Genomic DNA, 25,503 nt, shown 5'->3' on the forward strand with positions numbered 1-25,503 from the left:
CAGATCAACATCACAAAAACAGACTATCTGGTCATTATCACATTGCAGTTTATGGCAATTTGCTCCGTGCAAATTGGCTCCTGTGTTTCCTACATTGAAACAGTGACGACCTGCCACATGTATTTCACTGGTTGACAGCACTTTGCACATCCTGCTCTTGTGAAGGATGCTGTATAAATGCAAAGGTTTATTCTGTCTAAATAATAGGAGGTCCCAGTTTAATTTTTATAATTCATTTACAGGATGTGGCTAGGCCAACACTTATTGCCCATCCTAATTACCCTTGAGTTGAGTGGTTTACTAGGCCATTTAACAATAATTATCTTTATTGTTGTCACAAGTAGGCTTAAATTAACACTCCAATGAAGTTACTGTGAAAACCCCCTCGTCGGCACATTCCAGCGCCTGTTTGGGTACACAGAGGGAGAATTCAGAATGTCCAATTCACCTAACAGCACGTCTTTCATGACTTGTGGGAGGAAACCGGAGCACCCGGAGGAAACCCACGCAGACAGTGACCCAAGCCAGGAATCGAACCTGCGACCTGGCGCTGTAAAGCAACAGTGCTAACCATGCTCTTCAGAGGGCATTTAAGAGTCAACCACATTATTGTGGACAATCCCTCATAATAGGTCGGCCATTTAAGACCTGAGACGAGTAGAAGTTTCTTCACTGAGAGGGTTGCAAATCTTTGGAGTTCTCTGCTCTAGAGGGCTATGAACGTGTAGTCAGTCGCTGAGTAAGCTCGAGCCTGAAGGTCAATCGAGTTTTGGAATCAAGGAATTTTGAGGATCGGATTAGTGGAGCTGAGGTCAAAGGCCAACAAAGATCGTATAAATGGTGGAGTAGGCTTGAGGGGCAATGATGTCCTAATCTTGCTCCTATTCTTCTGGTTTTGATGCATTTTGTTTCGTCCCGTCTTTTATCTGCCCTCGTTTTTCAAGGGCTGGCCACAGTACGAACAATCTTTCTCCGCTGATTTCCATTCTCCAGTCCGCCTGGTGGCATGGTGGCACAGTAGTTAACACTGCTGCATCACAGCACATGGGGCCTGGGTTCAATTCCAACCTTGAATGAGTGTGCGGAGTTTGCACGCTCTCCCCGTGTCTGGGTGAGTTTCCCCCGGGGGCTCCCGTTTCCTCCCACAGTCCATCAGTGGATTCGCTCTGCCCCTTACAAGATCTGCAGGTTAAATGGGGTTACAGGGATAGGGTGGACCTGGGTGGGGTGCTCTTTTGCAGGGTCTGTGAAAGACTCGATGGGCCGAATGGATTCTATGGACCTTCTGACATGATCCATCAATGCCATCTTGGGATGAGCATGTTTCCCTGGCTTTACCTCTTTCCCCAAACACTCGCTTCCTGTTCACATCACATGTCCAAAGCATGTGAGCTTCTCTGATTGTCAGCGCCTCGACCAAGTTCCTCTTAACACCGGCTTTCTCAGGCACTCACTGACTTGGGATAGGCTGCCTCAGAACACATTGGGCACAGATTCTGGAGCTTCCCCATTCAATCAGTCAGTAAATCTATTCCGAAAGAGTGAAAGAGAGGATGAGTTGAGCCTAACCTTCCAGATCTCATCAGCCCTCTAACCACATGGCTTCTTGAGTTTGATAAACTTCAGAAAGGAATGACTCCGGGTTCACTTAACCAGGGGGAGTTGGACGCCTTGCCAATTTCTTGGGAAATGACATGAAGTTGTATGTGTGTGTGTGTTTCTTGCGTTCGCGTTGAGATTTCTTCGGCCCCGTTCATTTCCTCTGGCTGTGTTTTCCGGGTTGTATTTTGGCTGCTGAATGTCGGTGTTTCCTGTGTTTGTCAGTGAGAGAGAGAGAGAGAGAGCAGCTGGAGGAGGGAAGGACACTGACAGCCCCGACCTGATCCTCCCTCACTTCACCGAGGTGCACGGGAAGGGGGGGCAGGGGGGAGGAATACAAAAAAAAGTTTCTGGTCGTTTTCAAGGAACATCGTTTATTATTCCTCCCCCTGAAACAAAAAGACGATGGCTAAGGACTTTCCAGCAAGAAGCTTCGATAACATCCATCTCTCCTGTCTACGGGTGAGTTGCTTTAGAGCAAAGTTATATTTAGAGAGCACAGGGTTCATTAAGAGAAAAGATTTCTGGTAAATACCAGCGGGGTTCTGTTTATTTTAAAAAAAAGTAATGACATCGTAACTGACGAGCTCTGATGAATGAGGCTGATTTGAATTATCAGACTAGACTGCAGGTCGCAGAGTGGAGCCTTGCCAGTTTCACTGTTTTAAAAGTCTTACTCCAACTGAAGCGTGGTGTCTCCAGTAGAAAGACAGTTAGTTACCTTGTCAGCACTCTGAGCTTGTTGCTTTTCATTGTGACTACTTGACTGGTTCCTCTGCCCCTTCCCTCCCCTCCCCAGAACGTTACATTTTCACTTGAGGGTCCTGATTGATTGTCAATAACTGTAGCTGTGGGGGTCACAGAAAGGGAATCCTCCTTCACTTTTTAACTTAGAGTGAGGGGCTGGAGGGATTGTGGAGAGCTTTTCTCATCCGCTGCAATTGGAAATATTCAACCCCTCTGTTAACATGGGTGACTGAATTAATGTTTTTTTTTAAATGACCATTTTAAGTGCAATTTCTTTCCCGCAGGATCCTGGAGGGATATTTGAGTTAGTCGAAGTGGTTGGCACCGGGACGTATGGTCAAGTCTATAAGGTTGGATATAGTTTCCTTTTTGCAAAGCAAGTACCAAGTATGGTTACTATTGTGTTTAATCATTCATTTAAGATCTTGATAGAATCTGTACATCCATAAATTATATTTCCTGTCATCTATTTCTCCATTGTTGAAGTTGTTTGTATTTTTTGTTAGATGCACAATTGGGCAGCACACAGTCCCTCTACTGACACCTAATATCTGAATCCAGTTGTCACGTTGCCAACTCTGCTCGGGTATTCCTGGAGGATTCATGATGTTTTCAATCTCCTCCAAACTCACCACTTGGCCAAACAGTCTCCATTCCCTCATCCCGATATCATAATAATAAACAAAGGCTTCTGATGAACAAGGCAAACCCCCTTTGCTTTAATGTGCCTGTGAGTTGCTGACAGTGTCCAGAAGGGGAGGCAGTAGCGTAATGGTATTGTCGCTGGACTCGGAATCCAGGGATCCACGGTAACGCTCTGGGGAGCAGGGTTGGAATCCTGCTTTGGCAAATGGTAAAATTTAAATTCAATAAAATAAGCTGGAATTAAAAGTCGATTGTTGTAAAAAAAACCATCTGGTTCATTAATGCCTCTTTAGGGAAGGAACTCTTCCATCCTAACCTGGTCTGGCCAACTTGTGACTGCAGATCCACAGCAATGTGGTTGACTCTGGATTGCCCTCGGGGATGGCCAATAGACATCCACATCCCTTGAACAAATTTTTAAATAAAACAAGCTTTTAATTCCTGGAAGTGCGAATCCTGTTAAAATGATGTGAGCCTTTTCATGTGGGGGTTTACACAATGGACATGAGGCATTGTTTTGCAGTACAAAACTTGTTAATCTGGCACTGATTAACAATACATTGCTCGTCACCATCTGCATTAAAGTTGGGATGTTTTGGGGAATCTAAATGCCCTGGTGTTGCATGGGGAGGGAGTAGCTTCCATTCCCTGGGGATGTCCTGCTGGTTTGGTTTCACAGGACGGTGCAACATTGTGGGCCGAAGGGCCTGTACTGCGCTGTAATGTTCTATGTTCTATATTATTGACCCAGGGTCATTTACATACAAGAGACTGTATCATCTCTTTCCACAGGGGGGTGGGAGGGTCAAACTGACTAGTTGTAATTTTATATTTATCAAGAAAGTAGCCGTTCACTCTTTGGCCACATTCTAATTCTCAGCAAAAGGCCCTCTTCGCCTTTAGAAACCCTTCTGACTTTCTTTGTAAAATTATGCTTCTTGATCCGGCGTTCCAGGAAAGAATAGGATGGGAATTGGGGGAGTGGGGTGTCATGAAGCTCAAAGTTATCCACGAGGGTATCCCAACTTGAAACATCGGTCCTTGGCGGGGAGGGGGGGGGGGAGGGGGGGGAATGGGGGAAGGTTCTCGTAGTGATACTGTCACTGGACAAGCAATCCAGAGGCCCAGGGTACAGATCTGTGGACACAAGTTCAAATCCCACCGTGCTAGCTTGTGGAATTTGACTTCAGTTAGTAAATCTGGAATTGAAAGCTGGTAGTCGTGGCCATGATGAGAGTTTATGGTGGTTAGCACTGCTGCTTCACAGCGCCAGTGACCTGGGTCCAATTCCGGCCTCGGGTGACTCTGTGTGGTGTTTGCACATTCTCACCCATGTCTGCGTGGGTTTCCTCTGGGTGTTGCAGTTTCCCCCACAGTCCAAAGATGTGCAGGTCAGGTGGATTGGCCACGCTAAATTGCCCATGGTGTTCAAATATGTGCAGGTTAGATGGGGTTACGGAGATAGGGCGGGGGAGTGGGCCTAGTTCAGGTGCTCTTTCAGAGGGTCGGTGCAGACGTGATGGGCCGGAATACCTCCTCCTGCACTGTAAGGGTTCTCTGACTCTAGTTTTGTTTTGTTTTGATGTGAAAAGTCAAGTGAAACCCTAGTGAAAATAAATAGCCAATGCACCTACCCTGCACACTTTTGGGTTGTAGGGTGAGACCTACGCTGACATGGGGAGAATAATGTAACAATTATTAAAACGGCTATTTATTAAAGTAAAGAAAAGACAAATACATGCGAACAGGACTACTCTATGGTATATGAATTACAAAACACACACATAGTTTATGTAGAATGTACCCCTTATTCCAAAATATACTTTGAACTCTGTAAGACTTCAACTGTACCCCAAACAACATCCAAACACGGGGCAACACAGTAGCATGGTGGTTAGCATAAATGCTTCACAGCTCCAGGGTCCCAGGTTCGATTCCCGGCTGGGTCACTGTCTGTGCGGAGTCTGCACGTCCTCCCCGTGTGTGCGTGGGTTTCCTCCGGGTGCTCCGGTTTCCTCCCACAGTCCAAAGATGTGCGGGTTAGGTGGATTGGCCATGCTAAATTGCCCGTAGTGTCCTAAAAAGTAAGGTTAAGGGGGGGGGGGGGTTATTGGGTTACGGGTATAGGGTGGATACGTGGGTTTGAGTAGGGTGATCATGGCTCAGCACAACATCGAGGGCCGAAGGGCCTGTTCTGTGCTGTACTGTTCTAAGTTCTAAGTTCAAAGTAAATAAATCTGTATGTTAAAAATCCAGCTTAATAGTTACCGCACAATACAGGAGTGAAATTCAAATCTGGGAGGCGTCTTTCCCTGATCCTACGGAGATACTTAAGCTGCCTTCTGAAGGTTTTCTGCACTGCCTTGGATCTAAGACTTAGAGGCTGTTAATTGCAAAACTGGCTTAGAGACATAAAGTTTGTAGAGAATGGGAAGAGGTCCTTTGGCCCATGGTGTCTGCGCCAGCCATCGAGCACCTATTTACTCTAATCTGATTTTCCAGCACGTGATCTGTAGCCTTGTATGCTTTGGCATTTCAAGTGCTCGTCTAAATACTTCTTAAATGTTGTGAGGGTTCCTGCCTCTATCACCCTTTCAGGCAGTGAGTTCCAAATTCGCCCTCTGGATAAAAATGTTTTCCCTCATATCTCTTATAAAGCTCCTACTCATTACCATAAATCTATGCAAACTGGTTATTGACCTGCCCACTAAGGGGAAAGGTTCTTTCCTATCCACCTTATCTACATAGATTTCTATAGAACATACAGTGCAGAAGGAGGCCATTTGGCCCATCGAGTCTGCACCAACCCACTTAAGCCCTCACTTCCACCCCATCCCTGCAACCCAATAACCCCTCCGAACCTTTTTGGACACTAAGGGCAATTTAATGGTCAATCCACCTAACCTGCACGTCTTTGGACTGTAGGAGGAAACCAGAGAACCCGGAGGAAACCCACGCACACACTGGGAGAACGTGCAGACTCCAAACAGACAGTGATCCAGCGGGGAATCAAACCTGGGACCCTGGCACTGTGAAGCCACAGGGCTATCCACTTTTGCTACCGTGCTGCCCAAAACGGGGCTCGTCCGGGATTTAAACCTGGGACCTCTTGCAACCTGAGCGAGAATCATAGCCCTGGACCAACGAGCCAATCTATGCCCCTCATAATTTGAAGCACCTCAATCAGGTCACCCCTGTCTTCTCTGCAGCAAGGAAAACAACCTCAGCTTGTCTGCTTTGTCCTGCTAGATGTTAACTGTCCTCCTTACTTCTGAGGATCTGACCAATTAAACCTTTGTACCTCTTTGATTATGCCTTCTGCGTATTTGGCTGTCTGCCCCTATCAACTGCTTTGAGTCTAGCCATTAACATATGTATACCTCGTTGATTTTCCCAGTCGTCGAGGAAAACTACTTCTATTCATAATCTATTCACCTCTGATTCTTATCGAAACTGCCTTCTGATCTCGTTACTGGGTGAGGTGCATTTCATCCAGTCTTTTGAATACTGGCTACTGCTGTCTCTAGGCAGATTTCTACCTGTTGTTGGGCAGGTTGCATCCTATAATGTTTTGTAAAATTCATTTTACTGCTGTTGCGATGACAGGGGGGGGTGGCGGGGGGGGCGGGGGGGGGGGGGTGGTGGGGTGGGGAGATCTTGATTTACTGTTCACCCTTCACTCCGACTTGAAAGCATAGGGAAGAGGGTGACATAGTTGAGGGTTTCAGCTTCCGCTCATCCCACATGTGCCAAATAAATGGTGGATGTGGGGCAGGTGGGCAAACTAAAGGCCATGGGTGGGATTCTCCGGTCGGTAATGCTGAAATCGCGTTCGGCGATCGTCTGGAGAATCAACGTTGGTGCCGAAATCAGGGCCGCCGCCGCTTTCGGTGACTTTCCGCCCTCTTCAGACGTTACCTGAGGCCTTCCCCCCCCCCCGCCCCGATGCTCCTTCCTCGACCGGCCGAGTTCCAGACGGTGTGGGCCTCTCATGCCATTATTTGTTGGGAACTCGGTGTGGCGGCTGCGGACTGAGTCCAGTTCTGCCACATGTGGGGGAAGAGCCGATCCGCGGGCAGGGAGGACTTTAGCAGAGCCTGGGGGCACTGTTGGGGGGTGGTCCAGGGCTTGCGAGCTTGTCAAAGGAGGGGGCACTATTTGGCAGGCCAGGTCCACACGCGGCCAGCCCCATATTGCATGCGCGACCACTGACCCGGCAATTCTCCAGCTGTATCAGCAGCTGGAGCCGGGTACTCTATGCAGCCTGCATAGTGTGTCTTTGTGGTGAAGAGATGCACATACCATGGGCATACATTTACTGTATTGAATACGTTGATTTATCAAACTGATGATAGACATTAATAAATTATATGGTGACATAGTTGCTGGTTTCATGTTGGACCAAGACTTGATTCAGGTTTCAACATTTCACAACCCATTGTTACACCAGTCAGTAATATTGGGAAAAATCATTGATTTTAGCTTATTCTCTTCAAAAATACTTGTTCCCCATTTTTTATTTTGCCTAACTGTCAACTTGTCTACAGTGTCCCAAAAATGTGATGCACAACGTATTCATGTGCAAGTGTAGAGTGTGACCAGGCCACCCCTGATATTATGTGCTATTGTTTAAGCCATAGTGGCTCCATCAGTTCTTTGCTACAAGCTACCGAGAAATGGGCAAGTGATGAATGCCAATTTTTCTGATCAGTTCAGGGAAATAAAATTTATATTATCAACAATATTGTAACTGAAAAGGAAATTCCCAGATGGAACCCTGGCTCAAAAGACCATGACATTTTTTTTTTAATGCGACGTTCACTTGCAAACTCTTCTTTCATACATGAAAGTTGATTTTCTGTCAAATCATTACCTAGGATGAAATATATTCTTCCAGTAGGTAATTTAGGAATAATTCCCACTGTAAAAATTCCATTTACCAAAGTACTTAACTTTACACAAAGAAACGGGTTCACCCTTCCATTCATATCCCTTATTCATACTTTTTCCTGCAGAAAACATTCTGGAATACAAATTATATCATCAGCCACCATCAACGATTGATTAGCTTCTGTATCTCTTAAAATTTTAGTTTGTTTACTTATTTTGTTAGACGTGTAAGGGAAGACTTCTCCCTTTGAAACAAAAAATACAGATCCTCCAATAGGCTGTCTTCCTTCACCAGTACTCAAATAATTCTCTGAACTATTTTGAGACCTATCTCCCTTTCTCTTTTTAAAATTTTTTTTAAAATTTAAGACATTTAACAAATATACACAGAATAATCAGAAGAACAACACATCAACCCCATAAACACCACAACCCACCAGCCCCCTGGCACTGACTCCCTGTCACATCCTGCCTTCCCCCTTCCCGCCGCCCCCTCCAAGACCCCCTCCCGGTTGCTGACCCCTCAATTCTCCTTGAAGAAATCCTTGAATGATTTCCACCTCCTGGACAACCCCTCTACCAGCCCCCGCAGAGCGAACTTAACATTGTCAAACCACAGATAATCTATCCCTCACCCACATCCCTGCTTTCGGCAGCTCTGAGTCCCGCCACCCCAGCAAAATCCATCTCCAGGCTATTAGGGTCGCACAGGCCAAACATTGGCCTCTCTTTCCCCCCCCCCCCCCCCCTCCCAATGGACTCCCAGGCCTTCCGACACACCAAATAACTCCACCTCCGGACTCGGAACCACCCCCCACATCCAGCACCTCGGACATCACATCCGAGAACCCCTGCCGGAACCGCCTCAATCTTGGACATGCCCAGAACTTGCGGATGTGATTCGCGGGGCCTCCTGCGCACCCTCCACCCCCAGCAAAGAAGCTGCTCATCCTCGCCACCGTCACCTGGGCCATATGCACCTCTTTAAACTGGATGAGGCTTAACCTTGCACAAGATGAGGACGCGTTCACCTTCAGCAAGGCCTCAGCCCATGTCCTGGCCCTCACCTCCTGTCCCAGATCCTTCTCCCATTTATGCTTGCCATCCTCCACCAGGGTGCCCTCCGTCTCCATCAGTTCCTTTATAAATATCTGACACCTTCCCCTCCCCTATTTCGTCCTTTGACAACAGCGTGTCTTGCAACACCGGAGGCGGCAGCCCTGGGAAGAACGGCACCTGTCGCCTCACGGATCCCGAACCTGTAGATACCTGCAGCCATTTCCTTTGGGCAATTCATACAATTCCTCCAACTCCCCCAGCACGCCAAATTTTCCCCCTATAAACAAGACCCTGAAGTACTCAAACCCCAACCTGCCGCCACCCCGGAATCTCGCATCCAGCCTCGCTGACACAAACATATGATTGTCGCAAATCGACACACACAGAGACATGCCTTCCAACCCCAAGTGCTTCCCACCCTGCCTCCCATACTGATGCGACCATCAATTCACTCGAAGACTCGAGTCGAAGTAAACAGTGGTTTTAATCAGCTTACAACTTTGCCTGCCTGCAACCGGTACAATACTGAAGGCGGTCCCGCAAGTCTGCTGCTCTTATACTTCCTATAAGGGGCGGAGCCATGGGCGGAGCCTGTACATGCTCCACATCTCCCCCTGTGGGTGAAGCCACACAGTGGCCCATAGATGTAGCCCACAGGGTTAATGACATGGTATAATGTAACACAGTATACTGGTGAATTAACAGTATTTATACGTTCACCACACATACCATTAACCCCGACACCACCACTGGGCTCTCAGAGTACCTGGCCGGCAAGAACAGCAAAGGCAGCACCAACAAAACCCTCAAACCCATTCCCCTACACGATACAGCCTCCACCCGTCCCCAGACTGACCTCTTCTCCATAGCCCATTTCCTCATCATCGCTGCCCAATAATGATTATCAAATTTGGCAACACCAGCATCCCCCACCAACCCCTTGCCTCCGTTCCAAAAATGCCCCCCACACGTGGGGCCTTCCCCGCCCACAAAACCCCGAGATCAGCCCATTGACTTTCCTAAAAAAAGACTTGGGACAATGATGTGGAGGTTCTGAAACACGAACAGAAACTTAGGCAGCAGCGTCGTTTTCATTGTCTGTGCTCGCAGCCCCAGTGAAAGCGGAAAACCATACCACCTCTTAAAATCCACCTTCAACCCCTCCACCGATCGAGCCAAGTACAATGTATGCAGGTGTGCCCAGCTCTCCACCAACTTAATACCAAGGTACCTGAAGCTTGTTCCCACCACCCCAAATGAAAGCTCTCCTAATCTCCTTTCCTGCCCTCTGGAATGGATTGGGAACACCTCACTCTTTCCCATGTTCAATTAATATCCTGAAAACTGCCAAATTCCCCCAAGATCTCCATAATCTCCTTAAGCTGCCAACAGATCCAAAATATATCATAACGAGACATTCACATACAGCAAGGCCCTATGCTCAGCCACCCCGCACCCCCACCCCAGCTGCTCAATCCCTCTCCAATCCCTCAATTGCCAACGGCTCTATCGTCAAGGCAACAGCATTGGGGAGAACCACTGACTCGTCTGGCGGTGAAGCCCAAAGTACCACAAACTCACTTGGTTCGTCCACACGCTCGCCTTTGTACAGCAGCCGGACCCAATCTCAGGGACAGAAGAATTAAATGAAACCCACTTAAAACTATGCCTTATTTCTAATGTTTACCAGTACAAACATAATTCCCTGAAAAATACTTTTGTTTTCCTAACAATAACAGCAACCTGCATTTATATAGCCGCACCGAATGGATTAAAACATCCCAAAGCCCTGAAAAGCATAATCAGGCAAAATTGGTATCGCATCAGAGGGAGGCAGCTGGGTGAGTGGCTAACAGCTTGCTCGGAGAGATAGGACCGGAAGAGAAACCAGTAGGGAGAGAGGGAGGTGGAGGGACAAAGAGGCATAGGGAGGGAACTCCAGAGAGTGTGCGTGTGTCCATTGTATTCATTTTTTTTAATAAATGTTTTTTTATTGAGTTTTCATATTTTATATATGACAAATTACAAGTTATTAGAGAGAGAGAAAAAAAAAAGGAAAACACAAAAATTTTACATGAATATTTACAGGTAAGCATCTTCATAACAGTAATTGTGGCCGCCCCCTTTAGCCAGCATACATATGCTTGTTTTTACATTTCAAACTGGTCTATTTTTCAGATATTTATAACTAGATTTAAACTTCTTCACCCCACCATATTGCTAATTTCTGCTAACAGATACAAATAGTTACAAACCGTAATCTAACACTTGATTCTCAGGCTCACAGTAAACACACACCAGTTTTTCCTTCAGTCTTCATTTTAAACCAAATGCTTTGGTCACGATAGAATTCAATGACTTTCTGTTCAATTGTTTGCTCAGATTGCTACTTCCTTTCCGATACTGAATGTTATATCCCTGGGCTCTAGTTCTCTATCTTGAGCTTCTTCGAGTAAGTGTAGTGTTATTGGTGTATTTAATTTCACTGGAGTTCCAACATCGGCTGATAATCAGACCAGCTCTTCAGGTGCAAGACGTGGTTTATTATTTATTGTCGAGCCCAGCCTACGAAATGCTCTGGGATAAGAACAAGTCACTTCAGGCAAGACATTTCTGACTGTGAAGAGGAAATGTTTTTCCCAACACTGGGAGGAAAAGGAGGTTCTCTGCCTTTAAATTGAAGGAAGAATTTCCTGTGTAAGTGCAGAGCATGAAGGGGGGGGGGGGGGGGGGCTCCAATTTCTTTGCATCGCAAAACCCTGAGGTAAATTTCCACACAATTAGTGGATGAAAGGGATCCAGAGGGATCAGTGCTGGGTCCTCTGCTATTTGTGATTTTTATCAATGACTTGGAGGAGGGGATTGAAGGGTGGGTCAGTAAATTTGCTGATGACACCAAGATTGGTGGAGTAGTGGATGAGGTGGAGGGCTGTTGTCGGCTGCAAAGAGACATTGATAGGATGCAGAGCTGGGCCGAAAAATGGCAGATGGAGTTTAACCCTGATAAGTGCGAGGTGATTCATTTTGGTAGGAAAAATTTGAATGTGAATTACAGGGTCAACGGCAGGGTTCTGAGGAATGTGGAGGAACAGAGAGAACTTGGGGTTCATGTCCACAGATCTCTGGAGGTTGCCACTCAAGTGGATAGAGCCGTGAAGAAGGCCTATAGTGTGTTAGCGTTTATTGACAGGGGGCTTGAGTTTAAGAGCTGTGGGGTTATGCTGCAACTCTACATGACCCTGGTGAGGCCACATTTGGGGTATTGTGTGCAGTTCTGGTGACCTCATTATAGGAAGGATGTGGAAGCATTGGAAAGGGTGCAAAGGAGATTTACCAGGATGCTGCCTGGTTTGGAGGGTAGTTTTATGAGGAAAGGTTGAGGGAGTTAGGGCTTTTCTCTTTGGAGCGGAGGAGGATGAGAGGCGACTTAATAGAGGTTTATAAGATGATGAGGGGGATCATAGATCATAGAATTTACAGTGCAGAAGGAGGCCATTCGGCCCATCGAGTCTGCACCAGCTCCTGGAAAGAGCACCATACCCAAGGTTAACACCTCCACCCTATCCCCATAACCCAGAAACCCCACCCAACACTAAGGGCACTTTTGGACACTAAGGGCAATTTATCATGTCCAATCCACCTAACCTGCACATCTTTGGACTGTGGGAGGAAACCGGAGCACCCGGAGGAAACCCACGCACACACGGGGAGGATGTGCAGACTCCGCACAGACAGTGACCCAAGACGGAATCGAACCTGGGACCCTGGAGCTGTGAAGCGATTGTGCTATCCACAATGCTACCGTGCTGCCCTAGATAGAGTGGACATTCAGAGACTATTTCCTCAGGTGGATGTAGCTGTTACAAGTGGGCATAACTATAAGGTTCAGGGTGGGAGAATTGGGAGGGATGTCCGAGGTAGGTTCTTTACTCAGAGAGTGGTTAGAGTGTGGAATGGATTGCCTGCTGTGATAGTGGAGTCGGACACTTTAGGAACTTTCAAGCAGTTATTGGATAGGCACATGGAGCACACCAGAATGACAGGGAGTGGGATAGCTTGATCTTGGTTCCGGACAAGGCTTGGCACATCGAGGGCAGAAGGACCTGTTCTGTGCTGTACTGTTCTATGTTCTATGAAAGGGAACCACCCCATATGGAAATCTGCAAGCTCCTCCAATGAAATTCCATTGATTGCGCCACCTTCTGTGGAACAGCAGCACCTTTGTGCACTTCCCAGAAATAAGGGGTGGGGGGGGGGGGGGTGGCGCGGGCGGGGGGGGGGGGGGGGGGGGGGGGGGGGGGTGGCACGGGGGGGGGGTGGCGGGGGGTGTGGGGTGGCGCGGGGGGGGGCACGATTTAGCGGCCTTGTCACACCCGACTTGGTGTGAGGCCTCTCGCGGAATTTGCAACACTCACAATGCCTCGCGAGATTTCGTTAAATCTGGTCATGAACGAGGTCTGCATCTTTAAATGATCCATTCAGCTTGTTTCAATATGCGCACAAATTCCCCCTTGGGAGATCTCGCCAGGGCACCGTTTAGTATTGGTTTCCATAAACGTGAGCCAGTTGTAATGGCATCTGGGGGGAGTGATCTCCCAGGTAATTGGAGACCTCAGGATGGTCAGGGGCAGGGCAGGGTGGTGCCCTGGCATGCCCTCTGGCACCCAAACAGCCTGGCACTGCCAGGACACCAGAGTGGCACTGCCAGAGTGCTAGGTTGGCACTGCCAGAGATCGAGACCGTGGGGCCTTACCAGGTTGGGGGGAGGGGGTGGTGAAGGGGTGTTCCCGGTTGCCTCCCCAAGTTTTTGGAGAGGGGGGAATCAAAAATGGGGCATGGGATTAAAAGGGGGGGCTGAAAGATCGAGCCAGCCTGATAAAATGATGCCCCAATCCATGAGAGCCTTTCCAGCTGGGCGGCCTCGGCGGAGAGAAACTCCCCAAACAAAAAGAAATGGCCAAGTGCCGTTGAAAAGCCGGGTGTTTCTCGACACTGGAGGCCCAAAACGAGTCATAGATTTTTTTTTACCCAGGAAAAATGATTGTTTTAGATGGCAGTGCCTTGGCTGTGAATGGCTACAGGCTATCGGACAGAACTCCAGTGGGACAAATCAGTGTTCCCCCGAAATGACAAACCTCCCTCCCCACTCCCGTTAATGAGATCGAAAAAGATTCATGAATCTGAGCAGCTTTGATAACCAGCTCTGCACACACAGGCTTGACTGAATTACGATGTTTCATTGTAGAATGTTCTATCTTGGAGAAAACTAGGTCCAAAGGGCCCCAGCTTTCCTCCCACGCCCGTTTACCATTAGACAACTTGACATGCACATGTTTGACTTGAAGAGATACTCGGTATCACTTCAAAGTGGCAATGATCAGCAACACAGCTCCCTGGAAAAAGAGGGCATTGATTCTTCTCACCATCGGCACGGACCATTCCCATTAAATCTATTATATCTATCGTATGTCCCATGTTTTCATGTATGGAATGAACTGTCTGGACTGTACGCAGAACAATACTTTTCACTGTACCTCGATACACGTGACAATAAATCTAATCTAAATTGTGATCGCATGAGTAAATGCAGCAGATCAGCAACAATAACTATTGATAAAAGCAAATTGGAGGCTACTGGAATCTGAAACTAGAACAGAAAATGCTGGACAACCTCAGCAGGTCTGACAGCACCTGTGGAGAGAAAGGGGAGCTAACATATTGAGTCTGCATGACTCTTTGTTAATACAAGAGAGAGGTGGAAATGGGGTCAGATTTATACTGTAGTGGGGGGCGGTGGAGCGGGGGTCTGGATAGGGGGCCAGTGGAGATTGACAAAAATGTTGAAGACAGAAGGCAAAAAGAATGTAAATAGAGGCGATTAAGGCTAAGAAAGGTGCTGATAGTGGCACATAAAGAGATTAGAATGTGTGGCTGGTAGAAGGGGGCAGCACGGTGGCACAGTGTTTAGCACCGTTGCTTCACAGCGCCAGGGTCCCAGGTTCGATTCCTGGCTTGGGTCACTGTCTGTACGGTGTCTGTGCATTCTCACCGTGTCTGCTCCGGCTTCCTCCTACAAGGGCCGAAAGACATGCTGTCAGGTAATTTGGACATTCTGAAATCTCCTTTGGTGTACCCGAACAGACGCCAGAATGTGGCAACTTGGGGCTTTTACAGTAACTTCATCGCAGTGTTAATGTAAGCCTCCTGGTGACAATAAAAATTATTATTATTGCAAAGGTGAGCAGTGAGTCAAAGGGCAACTAGGAACAGTTGGCCCAAGTGGTGTGGGGAGAGATGGAAACAATGTGAGGGAAAAACAAATCAATGGAAGAAATGAAAATAAATTTGTAGAAATAAAAATAACTGTTGAATGCTGTCTCCAACTCAATCATGATTGGTGGAGCATCTTGGACTTGTGAGTATATGACAAGAAATAGGAACCGAAGAAAATGTTTTAGCCCATTGAAACTGCTCTGCCGTTCAATACGTTCATGGCTAATCTTGGGCTTCAATTCCACGTTCCCTGTGTCCCTTAATTCCCTGAGAGATCAAAAATCTGTCCGGCTCGGCCTGATAGCAACAAGCTTTTCCCAAGAGTGGGGGTGTCAGTTACAAGGGGGTCACAATTTCAAGGTGAGAGGGGGAAAGTTTAAGGGAGATGTGCGTGGAAAGTTTTTTACGCAGAGGGTGGTGGGTGCCTGGAACGCTTTACCAGCGGAGGTGGTAGAGGCGGGCACGATAGCATCATTTAAGAGGCATCTAGACAGGTATATGAACGGGCGTGGAACAGAGGAAAGTAGACCTTGGAAAATAGGAGACAGGTTTAGATAAAGGATCTGGATCGGCGCAGGCTGGGAGGGCCGAAGGGCCTGTTCCTGTGCTGTAATTTTCTTTGTTCTTTGTTCTTTGAAACAAATAGCCGATGATGGCACATTGACAACCCTCTGGGTGCAGTATTCCAAAGATTCATAACCCTTTTGAGTGAAGAAATTTCTCCTCATCTCAGTCCCAAATGATCAGCCTCCTTATCTTGAAATTGTGCCAGCTTCCCGAGCCAGGAGAAACATTTCCATAGGATCCTTAAGGCACAGACCGAGGCCATTCAGCCTATCGGGTCTGCACCGACCTTCCGAAAGAGCACCCTGCCTCAGCCCACTCCCCCACCCTAACTCCGTAACCCCACCTAACAGTTGGACACTAAGGGGCAATTTTGCATGGCTAATCCACCTAATCCTAATACTTATCCTGGCAAACATCTTCATAATATTGAACGTTTCAATTATATCACCTCTCATTCTTCTAAACTCCAGAGAGGTAGTGCAGGGTGAGTTACTACAAAATTAGGTATAACAGATTCAAATACTAGACAGTAAGACACTACTGGTTGAAATACTGCAGGGCGAGGCTCCAGGACGAGGCACTGCAGGGCGAGGTGTTACATAGCGAGGTGTTACATAGTGAGGCGTTACATGGTGACCTCTGTGAGAACACCATCCACCCTAAAACAGCCACTGCAGAATAGGAATTGAATGGGTTGTGAAAATCTCGAAGTGACAGTCTCATCCTCTTGTTTAGTCACCTCTGAGAATTTCCGTAGATTTCTTCCTTGAAGTGCTGCTGACTGACTGCGTGACTTGCATGCTGATTGACAGCATTCTGTGAAAAGTTCTCAAGCATTTCCTCTGTCACACACGGGGCACAAGCTGGCCTATAATCCTCTGCTATATTCCTCAATCTATTATTTCAATAAATATCAGAATCGCCCTGATTAGTTTCCAGCATCTGCAGAGCTGGAGAAAAGATTCCTCCGGATCTCACCTCTTCTTTAGTTGTGTCAGCTGAGCCATTCTACTCAGTTGGCAACAGGTGATGGCACCGATTTGTGTTGGCAAGAACCATTCTGCCAGATACAATCATTTGTTTGATGCCATTAAATTGAACCATTATTCGTTTTTCAACACTCCTGGCATGGATTTGTTTGGAAGTCACGTGAACAGGAAACAAGAGGTTCGTTGTTGGTTAGTGGCCACTGCAGCAACAAAAGGGTGCAAAGATTGATTTGGCCATTTGGTTGGGAAACAAGACATGAGTCAACCAGATAATTTTTTCGATGCCCTCATGAATATTACAGAACATGGTTTGAGAAATATGCTTTGCATATATTGAGCCAGAAGTAAGAGTTTCTTAAACACGGGAGGAAGTGCAGGCCTGGTTGCTGGTTTCTGGTGAACCGACAGCACTCACTCACTGCTCTATACTAGATTTTGAAAGCAAAGGGGCTGAGTTCTCTGTCGGCAGGATCTTCCGTTTCACCAGCAGTGCACTCGCGCCCCCAGATTTCCCGACGGTGTGGCGGTGCCCACAATGGGGAAAAACTACATTGGCCGGTTGGTGGGACGAGGGATCCCGCTTGCCGGTGGGGGCCACGCTGCACCTGAAAACGGGGGCGGGGCAGGGGAAACGGAGAACCCCGCCCGAGTTGTCCAGTTGAAGACCTTTTGAAGAGGCGATCGTTAAGATTACAGAATAGGCACATTCCTTTAATGGGGAGAAGAAGGATATGTGAAGCGAGAGCTCTCAAGATAGTGAAATAAAATGATTAGAATGAGACCGAAAGAGAAAGCTGAAGACAATTGTAATGTTCCTAATCGGGCAGGGGACTAAACTGAATATAAACTATGGGTGGAATTTGATGCCTTCCTGCATGGCGGGTTTGGTGGTGGGTGACATTTAATCAGGCAGGAGGTTCGTGGGTGGGTGCTCCCTACCATCTTCCTGCCTTCGCTCAGTTAAGCCCAAGGCGGGAATATCCACAGACAGCTTTCCTCTCCATCGGTAATAATGCTCACTCGAGGACCTTATACCGCCACTGGGTTTACCGCTGGTCCCACAGGGAGCACGACAAGCAAACCCGTGCAGGCTGGCTTGAAGGCTCTGGGGTATTGCTTATTCAAAGACCACTCAGTACCTGATCGAAGGACCTGGCAACTGGAAGGTGTTCCCACTGAACCACCCCTTTGCCCTTGCAGTTGACTCCCTTCCCCTCTGCCCCCCGACAACTGAGCCCCATTCCACAATTCCTCTCTGCCCACCACTTGCCTGTGGCCTGGGATCCAGCGATGATCCTAAGACGTGGGTTGGTGTCGTAACTGCAGCGAGCTTTGCCTCCAGGTGATGGCCTCTGATTGGCTGGCAGCTCTTTGGGGTCATGAACTCTGCTCCCCGGGATCCTTGATTACAGGGAAGACGCACTGCTGTCCACTTGAGTGCCTGAGCACTAGTTAATTTGACAGGTCTTCCTTACTAAATCGCATCCTATATGACTAAATAAATTCAATCTGCTTTCACTGGAGAATGGGATTCTGCTTATATAGTGGGAATGGAGGAACTAGGAATGATATTGGATAAGATAAAAATTTATAAAGAGGAGATAATTATGAGGTTGGCAGTCTTCAAAGTGGAAAAGCTACCTAGTCTGGAACCCAGGACTTTGAAGGAAGTGTAGGTGGAAATCACAGAGGTTGTGGTCACATTTTCCCTCTTGTGTATAGGTATGGTGCCAGAGGACTGGAGGTTTACTAGTTAAAAATGGGAAGAGGGATAAACCCAGCAACCATAGGCCAGTCAGCTCAATGTTACTGGAGAGGCTCTCAGAATCATCAATTCAGGAGAAAAATAATTGGCATTTGGAAAAAAATATAGCTGAATAATTGAAAGCCAGCATTGATTTGTTAAGTGCAAAATTGTGCTTGACTAACTTGATTGAATTCTTTGATGAAGTAACGGGAAGGGTTAACGAGGATAGTACAATGAATGTTTTGTGTATGGACTTCAAAAGGCAATTCACAAAGCAGCACATGATAAACTTGATTTCTTAATTCATTTACGGGATGTCTGTGGGTGTCACTGGCTAGGCCAGCATTCATTGTCCATCCCTATTCCCCCTGCGATGGTGGTCATGAGCTGCCTTCCTGAACCATTACAGCCTCTGAGTTGCAGGAAGCCTATTGTGCTGTCCGAGAGGGACTTCCAAGATTTTGACCCAGTGACAGTGAAGGAACGGCGATATATTACCAGGTCAGGGTAGTGAGTGACTTGGAGGGGAACCTCCAGGTGGTGGTGTTCCCATGTATCTCCTGCCCTAGAAGGTAGCAGTCATGGGTTTGGAAGGGTTAAGGAGCTAATGTAAACTTTATTGGGTGCCCATGTTGACATATTTGCAGGCTTATCGCTATCGTACTACGGGGACTATTGCACTGGTGCTGCCCACTGGTTGATGGGCAGTATGGAGGGGCAACCACACCACATTAATGATATAAACATAGCTATACAGGACAACATTCCAAAATTTCAAGATGGTACAAAACCCGCAAGAGTACCAATCAATGAAAACAATAGCAACAACGCCAGGAGTGGTGGAATGGTCAGAGAAGTAGCAGATGAAATTTAAGTCAGCCAGCACAGGTAAAATGGACCAAGTATCCTTCTTCTGTGTTGCTTCATCCTATGATCCATAAATATTAAAATTAGAGGCTGGGGAGGCCATTCGGCCCTTCGAGCCTGCTGCGCTATTCACTTTGATCATGGCTGATCATCCAGTTCAATATCCTGATCCCGTCTCTTCCCCCCCCCCCAAATATCCCTTATCCCCAAGAGCTATATCTAATTCCTTCTTGAAATTACACAACGTTTTGGCCTCAACTACTTTTTGTGGTAGCGAATTCCACAGATTCACCGCTCTCTGGGTGGAGGAATTTCTCCTCACCTCAGTCCTAAAAGGTTCACTCCTTATCATCAAACTGACCCCTAGTTCTGGACTCCCCCACCATCGGGAACATTCTATCTGGATCTACCATGTCTAATCCTGTTAGAGTTTTGCCGCTTCTCACTCTTCTAAACTCCAATGAATATAATGCTAACCGATTTAGTCTCTCCTCATATGACTGTCTCACCATCCCAGGAATCGGCCTGGTAAACCTTCGCTGCACTCCCTCCATAGCAAGAACATCCTTCCTCGGATAAAGACACCAAAACTGCACCCAATTCTCCAGCTGTGGCCTCACCAACACCCTGTACACTTATCTGTGTGATGGGCTGCATATTTTCATTTTCGTGTGCAACGTCTGCGATTCAATTAATTTTTTTCAGAAAGTACAACTGGTGGGTGATTTGAGTTCATTGCACTGGAGAGGTTGCAGAGGAGATTTACCAGGATGCTGCCTGGGCTGGAGCGCCTGAGCTGTGAGGAGAGATTGGATAGGCTGAGGCTGTTTTCCTTGGAGCAGCGAAGGTTGGGAGGGGAGCTGATAGAGGCGTGTAAGATAACGAGGGGCCTAGCTAGGGGCCGGAGTTCTTCGGTTGTTGCGATTCACTTTTCCTGCTGGCAGCACACCTCCATCTGTGGGTTTTCCGGCAGCAGGGGGTGGTTACAATGGGAAATCCCACTGACAAGCAGATGGAATATAGAATCCCACCGGCAGCGGACAGCGCACAATGAGAAACAAGCGGCTAGGGGACCGGAGAATCCCGCCCGGGGTGGATAGGAAGGCACTTTTTCAATTAGTAGGGAGGGTCTATAACCATAGATTTAAGATGAGAGGTAGAAGGCTAAAAGGGACGTTTAGGACAAACTTTTTCACCCAGAGGGTAATGAGAGTCTGGAACTCGCTGCTTGAAAGGATGGTTGGGTCAGAAACACTTGTAACATTTAAGAAGAATTTAGATATTCACTTGTGCTGCCGCAGCCTCCACTGGAAAATGGGACTTGGGTCGTCAGAACTTTGTTGACCAAATTACCTCCTTTTGTGCTGGGAACTTCTATGAGCTATTTACTATGAGCATGGCCCCAAACCAACCTCTGGCACCTGCACATCAATCAGAGGGCAGCTGAAGGCAAACAGACCTTAAGTGGAACCGAGCTCTGTCAGCTGCCGGGTTGCACCAGAACTTTCCAGAACGCCTTGCTCGGAGTGGTACCCTGACCTGCCTCACACATGGTTCCTGGCATCATAAAGGAAAGGGCCTGGTCAGCTGGAGCATGATGTCAGAATTCGCAAGAAGGTGGCTTCCTTAAAAAGTGACACCGCTCCCTGACTGTGGATATGGATATTCAAGCTTCATAGGCCTGGAATATATATATAGAACAATAATGGTTAACTATTGCGTAAGGCCCATTAGTGGGTGCAGGGGTTGTGAGGTGCAATTATCCCATGTCTGATGGAAGTACGTCAGGCAGCACACAGCTTCATGCTGCCTCCTCATCTCCATGGTTATTTAAACACGCTCATCAGGCTACCCGGCCTCATGCGAAGCCAGCACCAATGAAAGCTCAGCCAACACGTCTTAAAGTTAGCTGCATCTCTTGAAAGGTGAAGTGTTTTTATGCCTGCAACAGGTGCTCACAGTGGCTGGGAAAGACTTTCTAAGTAGGAAGCTGCTGGGCTAATGGACCAGTGGGCCAGAGAGCAGACTCCTAGATCCTCCAGTGCAGCCATGAAGGCCTCAACTGCGGGAAGTGGAAAGGAGGAGAGAGGTCACCTTTCTGCACAGTACCAAGAACTCTACATTGCAAAGACAGTGAGAGAGTGAGAGCAGATAGCTGTGCAGCTCGATACCAGCAGTCTGGCCCTGATGACTGGGATGCATTGTCAGAAAAGGTTCAGTGGTTTCACAGGAATGGTCGAGGTCAGCGTACGCGCCTTCAACTGCTGCCATCGAGAAGCCAAACCATCAATCCTACACACTGCTCAGTGCACCGCACTGCCATGACTCACCTATCAACAATCTCTAGCAACTGGGGCACTTGCATAACATTTGTATGCTCGCCCTCAAGCTCGCACACTTACCCAATACTGCAAGACTTCCACCCACATCTTGCAGCTTCCACATACTTCTAGCCAATCCGCTACAAGAAGCACTTTACCCAACCGCATTGCAACACTCACTGACATTCTTCTTTCTCTCTCTCTCTCTCTCTCCTGCTGGACAAAACTGGCAAATAACAGAAGGCGGCAGCAGCTGCAAACAGTGGAGATAGGCATGACAGCATTTCCTCACCCCCTTGAAGAGATGGTGCTTGGCATTATTGGCACAGTCGTTTATTGAGATTGTGGAAAGTGGTGTTGTTCAAGCCACCAGGATGGCCTTGTGGTTTCAACCCTGTCAACCTTGTGAAATCCCATTTCACCCTCATCCCACAATCTTGCATGATGTAGATGTTAAAGATGATTTAATAATGGACCTCATGATTCCCACTTCCACCACCTTACTCATGGTGCTCTGATGTATTTGTGCTTTCAGAATCCTGAGCATTGCCACCCAGTCAGCCAATGGCTGGAATTCTCTGGCCGTTTGGGATCTCTGCTCCCACCGGAAATCTTGTTGACAAGTGGGGGGAGTAAAGAATCCCACCGCCAGCAAACGGTGTGCCTCTGAGAAAAACGTGTCTGGGGGACCAGAGATAAAAGTCCAAATATACTTGGGTGAAGCAGGACCGTCACTTTGATCTGACCATTACAGCCAGCAGTTCAGGCACTGGCACTGGCACTGTGTGTATCTTCGAGATAAACACAAAAGTGGGATCACTGAGACAGCCAGGCCAGGTGAAAAGATAACCTATGTTCCTGTTCCTCATAGGGGGTGGTCACACTGGAGGTCTGCTGCAAAGGACTTGCCGAAGGGTGGCACGGTGGTTAGCACTGCTGCCTCAGAGCTCCAGTGTCCCGGGTTCAATTACGGCCTCGGGTCACTGTCCGTGTGGAGCCTGCATGTCCTCCCCATATCTGCGTGGGTTTCCTCCGGGTTCTCTGCTTTCCTCCCACAGTCCAAAGATGTGCAGGTTAGGTGGATTGCCGTTAGGTGCGGTTATGGCGATAGGGCTGGAGGCGTGGGGCTAAGTAGGGTGCTCTTTCCAAGGGCCAGTGTAGATTCAATGGGCTGAATGGCCTCCTTCTGCACTGTAAATTCTATGTTCTCTGAAAAGAATCTTGAGAGTGATGGCCAATACATCCTGTCATTGGCGGCATGGCAGCACAGTGGTTAGCACTGTTGCTTCACAGCTCCAGGGTCCCAGGTTCGATTCTCGGCTTGGGTATCTGTCTGTGCGGAGTCTGCTCGCGGGATGGCAGCGTTGCCACCACTGCCAGTCCACCAGTGCCCTTGACATTGGATTGGATTGGATTTGTTTATTATCAGTGGACCGAGGCACAATGAAAAGTATTGTTCTGTGTACAGTCCAAATAAATCGTTCCGTACATGAAAAAAAAATGGGACATACATAAATATACAATGCAAATACACAGACACAGGCAATGCGTGAAGCACACAGGAGCGCAGTACTACTCAGTAGAGAAGCTGTGTGAAGGGATCAGTTCAGTCCATAAGAGGGTCATGTAGGAGTCTGGTAACAGTGGGGAAGAAGCTGTTTTTGAATCTGTTAGTGCGTGTTCTTAGACTTTTGTATCTCCTGCTCGATGGAAGAAGTTGGAAAAGTAAGCCGGGTGGGATGGGTCTTTGATTATGCTGCCTGCTTTTCCAAGGCGGCAGGAGGTGTAGATAGAGTCAATGGATGGGAGACTGGATCATGTGATGGACTGGGCGGTGTTCACAGCTCTCTGTAGTTTCTTACGTTCTTGGGCCGAGCAGTTGCCATACCAAGGCAGTGATGCAGCCAGATAGGATGCTTTCTATGGTGCATCTGTAAAAGTTGCCACTCAGCCAACCAGCAGGTTTCTGCTGCTCCTGCCCGAGATGGTACAGGCCACGAGACCAGAGCTGCTGAAGGGCATCCTGTAAAGGTCATCTGCAGTCTCCTCCAGTGTAAGGCAGCAGCCTTTCACCAACCATGCTGCAGTCACTGGGGTGGCACTATGTGGGAACACTCAGGCACGAAGGCCTCCATGACACGCACTTGGAACATGCACAAGAGTGAACAGTTGAGTATTGAATGGAATATTGAAAGTGTTGTAGTGTAATGTTGGGATGGAACGGCTATTTTGTACTCTCTCTTGCATTTCAGGAATTTGGTTAAGGGCAAGTGGTGATGGCCACAGCAAAGGGATGGAAAGGTATTGGGGTGACCCCTCCCCCCCCGAACATCAGGCTATTCCCATTCCCCTTGAGTCTTTGCCCCGCACCCCTCACTGGCATCGTCCCCTCTCCTCACAGACATCGCACCTCCCATGTTGGCACTGCTGGGCCATGTCCATCACCACCCAGGGGCTTTTCCTGTGCGTCCCTGGCATGGTCTTCACAATTGGTTCTCATTTTTGAGTGATGTCACTCTGGCTGGGTGGGATGCTACGTTGAGGATGCAAGTAATGGCGTTAAGCCCTATAATTATATTCAAATTTACCATAAAATATGCTAATCAGATTCCTGCCCTTCCTGGGGGTGAAACTGATTGCGTCATTGGAGGAGGGGCTGGGAAGATCGCGTATGGACATTTTGCTGGCAGGAATCCCATTTTTCTCTTGCCAGATTTTGCGGATTGGCTTCTTGCCAGATTTGTGCCCACGGCCGGCACAGCCACAAAATTGTTTCCTATGACCTCTGTCGGGATTCACCAAGATGATCATTTGTGCATGGTCGCACACCAACTGCATCTTAATTCCTCTCTGAACCGTCTGTGTTCAACCTGGTTCCCAATTGTCCACCTGATATCCACCATAAACACACTCCTTCCGCTTCATCTTGATCTCTACATCTTTCGTCATCCAGGAATATCCGGCTTTCCCTTCATGGGAATATACCTTGACTGTTCTCGTACTATCTCCTCTGTAAATGTGACCCATTGATCAGTTGTGGTTTTGCTGCTAACTTTGACACCAGTTGATTTGGGTCACATCCGTTCTTAGCCCACTGATGTTGGCTTTCCCTCAGCTAATTTATTTCTGCTCTGGATTGATCCTTTCCCTTTTCCACAGCCAAGCTAAACCTTGTGATGCAATGATCACTTTCCTCTAAATGTACCCCGACTGACACTTGACCCATTTCGTTTACAAGACCCAGGCTCAAAAATTCCTCCTTCCGCGTCGGACTGAAAACATACTGGTGTTAAAAATGTTCCTGAACGTGCACAAGGAGCTCTTGCTGCTCTCTGACCCTACCACTACCCCAGTCTACATTTAGATAATTGAAGTCCTCTATTAGAAGCACTCCAGTTGTTGCACGTCTCTGCAATTTCCTTGCAAATTTGTTCCTCGACATCTTTTCCACTGGTTGGTGACTACATCAAGCAATGTAATTGCACCTTTCTTGTTCCATCACTCCAGCCAAATAGATTCTGTCCTTGCCCCCTTTGTGACCTCCTTTCTCTCCAGCACTGCGATGTTCTCCTTGATCAATACTGCTACTCCCCCTTTCCTTCCTTTCCTATTTTTCCTGAACACTCGTATCCAGAAATATTTGATTCCCAGTCCTGCCCTTCTTTGAGCCAGGTCTCTCTTATCACCATAACCAAAGATGTGCGGGTTAGGTGGATTGGCCATGCTAAATTGCCCGTAGTGTAAGGTTAATGGGGGGATTGTTGGGTTATGGGTATACGGGTTACGCGGGTTTAAGTAG

At 47.7% G+C, this 25,503-nt stretch overlaps 1 protein-coding gene across 2 annotated transcripts in view; it reads left to right on the forward strand.

Moving 5' to 3' along the window:
- The first annotated feature begins 1,456 nt into the window (after nt 1-1,456).
- si:zfos-2326c3.2 (mitogen-activated protein kinase kinase kinase kinase 4) overlaps nt 1,457-25,503 on the forward strand; it is a 335,482-nt gene continuing 311,435 nt past the window's right edge. Inside the window, exons 1-2 of one of the 2 annotated variants that reach the window (XM_038775018.1) lie at nt 1,457-2,061; nt 2,631-2,696. In XM_038775018.1, the coding sequence (XP_038630946.1) occupies nt 2,005-2,061; nt 2,631-2,696 (123 nt within the window). In that variant the 5' untranslated portion in view covers nt 1,457-2,004. The remainder of the gene's footprint in view (nt 2,062-2,630; nt 2,697-25,503) is intronic. The other variant, XM_038775019.1, reaches the window with a different exon arrangement.

The sequence above is a fragment of the Scyliorhinus canicula genome, chromosome 17 (genome assembly GCF_902713615.1).
Source record: "Scyliorhinus canicula chromosome 17, sScyCan1.1, whole genome shotgun sequence".
NCBI lineage: Eukaryota > Metazoa > Chordata > Chondrichthyes > Carcharhiniformes > Scyliorhinidae > Scyliorhinus > Scyliorhinus canicula.